Source organism: Sycon ciliatum, chromosome 3 (assembly GCF_964019385.1).
Source record: "Sycon ciliatum chromosome 3, ocSycCili1.1, whole genome shotgun sequence".
In the NCBI taxonomy this organism is placed as follows: Eukaryota; Metazoa; Porifera; class Calcarea; order Leucosolenida; family Sycettidae; genus Sycon; species Sycon ciliatum.
This window is the reverse complement of record NC_088645.1, coordinates 33,633,963-33,644,933: the sequence shown is the minus strand read 5'-3', so window position 1 is coordinate 33,644,933 and position 10,971 is coordinate 33,633,963. Positions and strand designations below refer to the sequence as shown.

The 10,971-nt window shown below is 48.4% G+C and overlaps 1 protein-coding gene across 1 annotated transcript in view; it reads right to left on the bottom strand.

Annotated features, from left to right (window-relative positions):
- Positions 1-541: 541 nt before the first annotated feature.
- Positions 542-10,971, bottom strand: part of LOC135812030 (muscle M-line assembly protein unc-89-like) — a 16,127-nt gene continuing 5,697 nt past the window's right edge. Inside the window, exons 5-11 of the mRNA XM_065325331.1 lie at positions 9,893-9,973; positions 7,908-8,008; positions 7,489-7,568; positions 6,676-6,720; positions 5,763-5,853; positions 4,176-4,227; positions 542-2,421 (exon numbers count right to left, since the gene is read on the bottom strand). Coding sequence (XP_065181403.1) covers positions 791-2,421; positions 4,176-4,227; positions 5,763-5,853; positions 6,676-6,720; positions 7,489-7,568; positions 7,908-8,008; positions 9,893-9,973 — 2,081 coding nt within the window. The 3' untranslated portion in view covers positions 542-790. The remainder of the gene's footprint in view (positions 2,422-4,175; positions 4,228-5,762; positions 5,854-6,675; positions 6,721-7,488; positions 7,569-7,907; positions 8,009-9,892; positions 9,974-10,971) is intronic.

The window sequence follows — 10,971 nt, the reverse complement described above, 5'->3', positions numbered from 1 at the left end:
TGCCGACAGCGTATCTCGAAGATGAGGCTTGTATTCAAAACAGGCTTCTATAATTTATGAGACATTAGGCTTCTACACAAGACACTATGGTATACAGTAGCCTTCAGTGGCATGGCCAGGTCATCAACATTCAGTACGAGTCTCGTACACATCCGTTGCCTTTCCAGTGTCCTTGGTGAAAAGATAACCTGTGACATTTGCAGGGCTTTGGGAATTTCGAAGGCTGTGCAAACTGTTGTTATTGGCGACCTTTTCTTGAACGCAAACCTCGACACTACATAGACATTTGAAATCCCCTCTGGACGGCACAACATCACTCTGCTATACAGGACTAAACCGTATGGACAATATCGCTCACACCTACATGCCAGTTTGGGGTTTGCTGTTCCCCTGACGACACCCGTTCAGGCCAACGTGCACTGCGGAGTACGGGCATACACCCCCCCCCCCCCACCCCCCCCCCCCCCACACACACACCACCCCCCCCCCCCCCACACACACACACGCACGCACTCGCGCTCAAGGCTTACCCGCGGAAATAACAGGCAAAAGGAGAACATAACATGCTAGCAGAAATAGCTTCAGAGCATCAACTTGCACAACAAGCTGTGCCTCTTTCATATGTACGCCCAAGTACATGTATCATAGTCATAGACAGACATTCAAGTGAGAATACGAGAAAATAAAGGTCACAATGACATCATCTGTACATCATGATGAGTCATTGATGACACCATCATCTGTCCATAGGATGACATCATACCTTTCAGGCTGCAGTGACATGATCTAACTACCACGATGATGCATCTCCAAGACCAAAGTCGCTTTCGGCATGCAGGCTAGTTGGATCGAATTCCGTCCCCGGGGCCTTGGGCGGTATCGACTTGGTCGCAGATTTCCTACCACGCGCCACTGCTCCTTTATCCATGGCCATCTTCATAGCTTTGACACCGGAGTGAGGATGCTTTGTTACCGACACGGCCTTTTCCTCTTCCCTGTCAAGACGTTCCCTATGGAGACGTTCCGTCGACGACAAAGCGCTGGCGGATGGGTTGACCGGCGCGGCGGCAGAAGACGTGGCATGACCGTCAGCGAGAAGATCCGACAGGTCCAGTTCGCCACCGCTGGAGTCACCTCCGTCCCTGGACGGTGTGCTGGCGATGTCCGGTAGGGAAGTAGACAGCGATGCTTTTCTCTTCTTCTTGGGACTCTCGTGGCTGCCAGCAGTACTGACGAGAGGCGTTGACTCGACAGACTCGCTTGCTTTTCTCTTCTTCTTGGGACTGTTCTTGCTGCCGGCATCACCGACCAAAGGTGTCGACTCGACGGAATCACTATCGGGTCGCTTACGCTTCTTTTGCTTGCCGGTTGGCACAGCTTCCGGCTCCTCAAGAACAGACTGCGAAGAAGTAGCTGTGTGTTTCTTGGCCGGTGAGGCGACCAGCTCCGCAGCTTGACTGACTCTGGAGCGTTTCTTGGGGCTGCTAGTTTCTCCAGGGCAAGGCGTTTTAGCAGCGGACGGAGTAGATTGCAGTGCTTTGTCGGCAGGTGATTTGGCCTTCTTGCAATGGTTTACGGCGGCCATAGCCTGTGCGGACATTTCCGTTGGCTCGTCAGCCGTCGCTTCCGCAGAGTCATGCTTACGTTTCTTTGACTTTGCGCTGACAATGGATCCTGCAGGCAAAGTGGTCTCAGTGTCTACGGCTGCTGCTGCTGTTGCTCCTGGTACTGTGGCTGCTGCTGCTGCTGTTGTGGCTGAAGATGTACCAACACTCTCCTTGTCCTCCTTGCGCTGCCGTTTCAGCTTCTTGTCCTTGTTGTGCTTTGTCGGGGTCGCTATGCTGGCCTCTGTGGTGCCTTCTGCCTCACCGCTAGTCGCCATGTTGGGTGAAGTATGCTGGGCACTTGTCTTACTGGAGCTCACTTCATCCTTGACTGGTGTCTGCTTCGAATGCTCGGTTTTCCGCTTGACTGGAGATGCAGCAAGAGGTGAAGCGTGCTCGGAATTCACCACATCAGAGCTCTCATCTTCCGCAACAGGGCGGTTCTTTGGCTTCTTACTTTTCTTTTGCTTTGTCGGGGTTGAAGGCATGGCTGCGGTGTCCCCTGCCAACTCGCTGTCGACAGCCGCCAAGGAAGCCTGCTTTGACTTTGACGCGCTAGGAGCAGCTTCACCGCTCTCGGATGCTCGCGCTACCTTGCCATGGGCCGAAGTGACGTTGGACGCGTCCGCTTGTTTCTTCTTCTTCCTCGCCTGCGGTGTGTCAGCATGGCTTGTAGGCAAACTGGCCTGCTTCGTTGGTGAGTCGGAGGCGGGTGTTTGCTGGCGACCTGTACCGCCATCTTCTTCAGCGTCGTCGGCAGTGCGGGCAGCCTCGGAGTTCGTAGCTTGTCCCACGGACTTGACCAGATGTGGAAGATCTGGGAGAGAGGGTGTGAAACAATGAAGGCGAACACGATGCCAGGGGTTAGTGTCAAAACGCACAAAGGAGAAAAAATGATGTGACATACTGAAAATCAAAAGAAGTACACTTTTACTAAGGTTACGTTTACACGGAGACAAACCGAAACGAAACAAAACAAAACGGAACGAAAACTTTGAATCGTTTTCACACCGTTTACATGAGAACGGCAAATCGCTTTGAACAGTTTACACGAAAACGGAAAACAGGCGGGCAGGCTGGAGCTAGTACGTGCTGGCTTGCCGCAAGGGCGGGAAGTAACACGTTAGTTGGAGTTGGTACGTGCTGGTGGTCGCAGGGGTTGGGTATTTCTCGCGAAATACAGTCCCGCACGGAATGGTTTCCATGACCGCGCTCCGTTTCCAATCGTGTCCACTGTTTTCACCGTTAACACGAGAACGAAAACGTTTTGAAAAAGTTTCAAAACACTTTGAAGTGCGTTTCCATTTCGTTCCGTTTACGTATCATTTTCGGGCGTTGTCGTGTAAACAACATTACACCTTCAAGCAGCCGAGCCCGTTGGCAACAGACCCAACACAATCCGGCATAAGTGTACCCACCAACCGAACTAGCTGGCACAACACACACACACACACACACACACACACACACACACACACACACACACACACACACACACACACACCAACACCAACACCAACACACACACACACACACACACACACACACACACACACACACACACACACACAGGGATATAGATAAACCGTATTGTCCAGAGTATAAGCCACACTGGAGTACATGTATAACAGGGTTCATGAAAATATTATTCAAGGGTTTTCAAGGGCCCCAAACCCCATTTTTTCAAGGACATACAAGGACAATAGTTGGTGGGCTAACCGTTGGTTGGAACATCGCCGCCATTATCACTCAGAGAGAAGACATCGCGCTCAGAAGAAGAGGTGTTCACGCTGCGTCCAAGAGTGAACTATTGTGCTCTTTGACCCTCCATAGTTCCTCTGAGAGAGTGCCTGGGAGATAGGTAACTTGGAAATGGCCGTAGAACGTGCTTTCCTGGACGCAATATTCAGCCATTTCTACCGTCTTCTTCAACTTGATTTATTTCGAAAAAAATGTTATTTTTCAGGGTTTCTGCACTGGACGCGTTTGGGATCGAAAATCTCACCTGCGCAAACAGGCTGCGCAGCTCACGCGCTGAGATCCCTATCAGTACTACCAAGAGTGGATCCACTCTTGGTACTAGATCTACGGACTACGGTATCGGTTACGGGTACCCAGCAGTGCGCGTAGACCTACTGCATGAACGTGAGTAGATCTACCGCATTCAAACCCAAAATCAAGGAAAAACACACTTTTTTCAAAAATTCAAGCACCCACACGAAAATTCAAGGATATTCAAGCACTTTCAAATCCGGCTTTGACATTCAAGGACTTTCAAGGAATTCAAGGAGTGGTGCGGACCCTGTATAAGTTGCACCCCCATTCTTTGTCACGAAATACAGACATCTACTCTATTTATTACTGTTAATTTGACAGTCGGAGTATAAGCAGCACCCTCCCCCCCCCCCCACCCTTAATTTGGGTGCATTTTGTGTGTTCAGAGAGCGGCTTATACTCCGGAAAAAGGGCGATCAACACCAGCCATGAGTACTCTCATCCGTCTTCAGCGTTATCATATAGATATACTAGTAGATGGCTGCACATCCTCATCGACACTCCAAGCCATCTTACCTGTCCGCTTTCGACCATCGAAAATCCTCACTTGCGGCAGGAGCTCCTTCAGCTGAAGCAATCGAACACCAAACAGATACACACTCATATTCACAATAAAAGATGGATAGGAATACTCGCACGCACACACGTACGCCTCCACACACACACTCTCATCCCCCCCCCCCCTCTCACAGACAGACAGGCACCCACACACCCACATCTAGACCGCAACATCCCCACCCACACAGGGTTCGGAATAACAATGATTCCAACAAGACTACAGTCCATTTCAAAACTATAGACGCGTACCTAGGCAAAAACCGTTATGCCAGCATCGATACCACATAAAATCTGTGATCACTTTGTGCATAAATTTTTCCAAATTGGGCGTCTGTTATCCAATCGTTTAGAAACTATATGAGAGTAATTGTGGAGCAGACCTGAGCAATATTCCGAAAACTATTCTCAAAAAGCTCCAGCCATATTTGAAATATTTCAAAAACCCTACGCGTCTATAGTTTTGAAATGGACTGTAAGTTGACAAAAATGACATAACACAATTCCAGTGACAGCAGCACCATAACAACCCACCACGAATGAAAACAGCAGCACAGAAATTGCAGTATGATCGCCATGGCCAACGCATGAGCGCACACAAATGCATCACATACTGCAACATCTTAAAGTGCACTACAAACATTGTTCTGTGTGCAAACAGTACTGTCGGGCGGAGAAGAACGGAGTGACGGAGAACAGAGCGCGGAAGAACGACCAGGCTAGAATTTCGCCAAGCACAGCATAGCAATGTGCACACGGTGACTCACCTGTGCATAGATTGTAATGCATGAAACCAAGAGTACATAACCCCCCAGAGTGTGCAACTCCCACATACCCTGCTGTCCCGACAGAATTTCAAGTTGACGTCATTATTTATGACGCAATGCTCCGTGCCCCAGTGATTTACAACATGTGTACGGGTGTCAACGCATCACACGTTTTTCTTTGCAATAATTTGTACAGGATCCATCGGCTTCGGTCAACCACAGGTTCCGGATTCGTCTGATAATCCGTGTACAGTGCGCATTGCATCATCAACATGACGTCAACTTGACATTCTGTCGGGACAGCACCCATAGTGGAGTTGCACACTCTCGGGGGGTTATGTACTCTTGATGAAATCAAGAGTACATAACCCCCGAGATTGTGCAACTGCCTGCACAACCTCTATATAGTGCTGCGACGACAGAACTTCACATCACGTGACATGGTTCAAAAGGCTACGCTGGAAAACAATGCAAAGCGACCACAAGAGAGTTGTATGCAAAGCTGGGTTGCGTCCAACACCTGTATCTATCATGCACAGATTGCAAGTAATGTGTACGGGTTCATCACGTGATGTGAAGTTCTGCCGTCGCAGACCCCATAGCTGGAGTTGCACACTCTTGGGGGTTATGTACTCCTGATGAAAATATTAAAGAGCAGTCTAGGCTAGGAGGCTGACCCCCAATTCTTCGGCGACCGACAGTCTGTATACGCCCTGCAACAAACAACAGAATAATGATAGTAGCCAGCAGTGAAGTCACTGAATTTCAACACCAATCGCACCTTCTCTGCGTAGTCGGGGGAGTCGCACACTCGGTTGCCCTGGAGACTGAAGTTACGCAGCGACTTCAAGCGGCCAAGACAGTCCACGTCGCTGCAAGCGGACGGCAAGGACACCGCAGAAAACAAGGTGACATCAAGTGTGAGATTACATAGCTGTGTTACTAGAACAAGTCGAGCAGAAGTCATACACATGTGTAGTGTTCCGTGGCCGAATGCATTCATTGAAAGAAATTTTCTTCAGATGAAGCCGCCGAAGACTTTTAAAACTTTCCTATTTTTCTTCTTCCTCCCTCCTGGTTTGTTCTTGTGACTATGAGCAATTAGAGCAAAACGAATCTCCAGGCAAGGACAGGCACACCAGGAACAGAATAATACACGGCGCGAAGGATTCCAGATAGCACAGGCTGCCCGTTTTACATTATGTGACTCAGAGTTTAAATACGAATATTTCAATATTTCAATGTTACACACGGCGTTCGGTCCTGGATGGCTCGGATAAACGACGAAAATTTATCTTTCATTGCTATCAGGGTCGGCCTCATTTCCTCTGTGCTGCGCTGATGAGTCCACAAAGGAAGAAACAGTTCTGCCCGCAGATTGAGTATTTAGCTCCTGCTCTTGTAGCAGTTGAGCACTCTTGTGTGGGGTACTGCCTTGCTGTTTGCGTTATGCAGAGCTCACTGACTTGTCAGTTTGCACACTCTGGCAAGGTACATTCGGGCCTGGTTTAAATCTGGCTTTTGAAAATTTATTTTTCATTGCTATCAGGTTCGGCTTCATTTCCTCTGTGCTGCGCTGATGAGTCCACAAAGGAAGAAACAGTTCTGCCCGCAGATTGAATAAACGACGTACATATACGGGCACAGTGACAACTGTGAACCTCTTAAGCCTGCAAGTTTGACCGAGTGCTTACTCAAACGAAGCGATATTGTTCCTCCCGATGTCCACCACAAACAATCTGAAACACAACGCACACACACATGCAAGTACACACACACACGCACGCACGCACGCACACACACACACACATGCACAAACAGACACACATGCACAAACAGACAGACAGACAGACAGACACTTTCCCAATCAGTATCTTGAAAGCCAGTGCTGAAGCCTGAAGCTTGTTCTCTCGTTGAGTGTCGTTGGATTGTAGTCTAAGCTAAAACTATTCACTGTGTAACAGATAATAACTGGAAAGCTTGCTGCTTCGACCCTGTCACAGGGGCGTAGCTGGTCCCCCCCTTTTCCGGGGGGGGGGGGGGGTGCACAGCCGCATATGTGTAGGATGGCTGGTGCAGGTCATTCCTAGTCATTATATGCATGCTGAACCTAGGTCGAAATGTTTAGGGGGTAGTGCACATGCCCCCCCCCCCCCCCCCCCGTGCTCCATGCAGGCTACACGCCTGCTGTTAGGTCTTATGAACGCAGCTCAAAGTCACTGGCCAAACCGACGAGGTCTAGTGCAACAACAACAAAGTGTTTTAAGAAATTGGCCCAAAGCCAGTATCAAAGTCAGAGTGCTCTAACTGCGAGAATCACAGCGAGCCTTGCACGCGGGCAGATCACTTTGATGCCAACCAGAGAGCCAACCAAGCCGAGTTGGAGATTGAGTAGAGTATGCCTGTTAAACTGAGGGGACCGTACACAGAAGTCTCAGGTGACTAGCCAGGTGCCGGTGAAGTCCTCACGACGGGTATGGCGGTGGACTACAACCGAGTGTGCTCACCTCTTGTTCTCTAGAATGCTTTCGCTGACGGTCGTCAGCCGATTGCTGTTGAGGCGCAGCTCGATCAGGTCAGCACATTTCTACAAACACAAACGTATGTCATAGTACGCAGACATGGAGAGGGTGAGAAATAGAGAGACAAAGAGAGAGAGAGAGAGAGAGAGAGAGAGAGAGAGAGAGAGAGAGAGAGAGAGAGAGAGAGAGAGAGAGAGAGAGAGAGAGAGAGCGTGTGTGTGTGTGTGTGTGTGTGTGTGTGTGTGTGTGTGCGTGTGTGTGTGTGTGTGTGAAAGAGAGAGAGAGAGAGAGAGAGAGAGAGAGAGAGAGAGAGAGAGAGAGAGAGACACACACACACACACACATACAGTCACACACGATGAGCGTGCACACACAGACAGAGAACCAGACAATCCTAAACTCACGTGGACATCCGGAATACTGGTCAGCAGATTCGACGGCGCAGACAACTTGGTCAAGGACGACGGGAGGCGCGGAATATCCTCAAGCTGGTTCCGAGAAAGCACTGCAAGGTGGAATCAGCAAGCAGAATACACCATTTCTAGTCCACTGCCAGTCTAACAGGCAATGCAACCATCACTACAGAATTTGGAATTGTATCCCTATATTCGCTACTGTATACGAGAAGAACATCTGTAACTTATAGTTCTCTCACCGAAATCATTGTCTCACTGCCGAAAGCAGACTGAACGCTTAGCCAAAGAATTTTTTTAAAATTAGTTAATCTGAGCATGAGATCGCCTGGGAGAGAGAGTCACTAGTATGAGTACTGTGCATGTGGCTGTAAAAGAATTAAAGAACAATTCAAAAAAGTTGATAATAACATCAGGTCAAACAAACACCTCTTGCATGCCTAGGGTTAGGAGGCGCTCCTTTCTGATCAACAGGTTTCGGTAGAAACGACAGTCAACCTTGCGCATAACAACACTCGACGGGGCATCAGAAAAGTGTCCTTATTTGCGAAGTGTCGTTATACCCGAAGTCTCATTTTATGTATTCAGTTCGATGGGACTTTGCTCTGGGCATGGAAATTCTGTCGTTATTCGCGAATTGTCGTTATATCCGCAGTCGTTATTAGCGAAGTTGACTGTACTGCTTTCCGTAGATGCTCAAGTGAAGGCCCCTGGTTCAAGTCCTGGTGGTGACAGTCAAATTTTCTTCAGACTTTTCCCATTTGCATCTTTCCCTCAAATAAAACCAATGAGTATTCGGTAGACGTACTCGGGTTATTTTTCTCTCTACCCCAAACAGTATATTCTACTTTCTTCTACTGGCTCAACCAGGTGTGAGGCCGGCAGAAGTCGGTAGACGTTGGTAGAAGTACGGTACTTCTGTGCCTGTAATCGTGTGACCATGAGAGTTGGTTTCCACAAAATATTGTACACCGTACCGTTAGGCCATCATTTTTTATATCTATGTTTCGCGTCAGCTCAACTTCCAGAATCATATGCGAGAGGTGGAAAGAAATAAAAAATTGGAAAATAATAAAAAAGGCTCATCAGAGGTGTATAGAATTAGCTAGAACTGTACATAGCACAATAGCTCGTGCATGGTGTACATTCGAAAGAAAAATCCTACATCCAAGCACAACATCTGGGTTATCAGCATGAGTAAATATTCACTTTGGACAGAGGAGGCAACCGTTGGTGCCCATGCTTCGCTGGATTATTGTACTCAGACTTCAGCAGCGGTGCAAAGAGGTCCGGAACGACGCATCCTCTCAGCTTGAGGCAATCGATGCGGTCTGGTGTACAATGTATGCTCATAGAATACTGCTCGCAGATGCCGAACAAACGATTTACCAACGCTGGCCTCGAGGCCATTTCTGAATCCCAGCTTCGCCGTATGCAACCAGTCCACACTGATGATTTGCACAATCGTGCACTCACTGTGCATGTTCAATTTTTTTTTCCGAAAAAAGGCGAAACGTATGCGTGCGGACGACGCGAAACATAGATATAAAAAATGATGGCCTTAAAAAATAAAAAATAAATTGCAAAACAGACTTCACAGTCACTGATGCTCTACAGAATGGGTACTGCAAGTCTACAAATTTTCGGTGCGCTCAAATTTCGGTTGCATTTAAAATTCGGTCTGTACTGCTACACTGTCACACTAAACCTTGCAAAACGAAATTTCGGCCGCAACAAATTTTCGGCCAAAAACGCCCGGGCTGAATACAGCCGAAAATAAATATGCGCCGAATATTTGTTGACTTACAGTCTTGCCTGACAGTAGATGAGCGTTCGTGAATTACCATCTACGGTCTTGACTTTTTCCAATGTCCATTCTACTCTACTCTACCAAGTAGACAAAAACGAACGCAGCCTTAGTCACGCTATAATCTGTCCGGCGTAAAGCAAGCCCACTCTGATCACAGACAACTCACCAAGTGTGTTCAGCTGTGTTAGCTTGGAGAGCTTTGGCAGCGATGTCAGCTGGTTGTCGCTTGCGATCAGCGCCTTCAAATCTGGATTGCAGTGAGCACAGCATAAAAAGGTAAAAACCAATTTTGCTACTGTTGTGGACCTTGAAATCCGCTGGAATGACCGGGGCCAACACCCTTACTGCCTCTTAACGTGTACACCCATTGTAGTTCATATACGAGTGGCACGCACTGCAGTTCATATACGTGTAACCTGCAAAAATGGACTGGCGGTGCTCAAGGCTGCAAGGCCAGCGTCCCGTGGCCGCTTGACTTCTCAGCGGAAGTCAATATCCACAAAAGTACTTCACCGTGTATCTCAAAGCTTGTGCAAGACACCTGTAGGGACGGACCTGTGCGTGAACTGTGGCTGAATCGCCACTTGCGCACGCATACACAGAGAGAGAGAGAGAGAGAGAGAGAGAGAGAGAGAGAGAGAGAGAGAGAGAGAGAGAGAGAGAGAGAGAGAGAGAGAGAGAGAGGAGGGAGGGAGGGAGGGAGGGAGGGAGGGAGGGAGGGAGGGAGGGAGGGAGGGAGAGAGAGAGAGAGAGAGAGAGAGAGAGAGAGAGAGAGAGAGAGAGAGAGAGAGAGAGAGAGAGAGAGAGAGAGAGAGAGAGAGAGAGAGAGAGAGAGAGAGAGAGAGAGAGAGAGAGAGAGAGAGAGAGAGGGAGAGAGAGAGAGAGAGAGAGAGAGAGAGAGAGAGAGAAAGTTACATTTATAAAGACAGGTAAGTCTAACAAATGAGGACTGAGACCTCTACAACAGGGTTTTTACCTGAAAGCAGGTGCATGAATTAACAAGCAGGTTGTCAGTCTAGATTTTATGCGCAGATGGAGAAAAAGCGCAGAATTTTTGTAATGAGATAAAAAGCAGAAATAATAAGAAAGAGGAAATGAAAGCCTGCTCACAACCCCGCCCAGCCTTGCGAACTGGGTATGGTGGATTAAGAACCCGGTTCAACGCTCGAGCAAGCGCTCTCCACTCAAGGTGTTCACAGCAACTGATAGGAACTCATATGGGGAAATTATAGAAAAGAAATAATA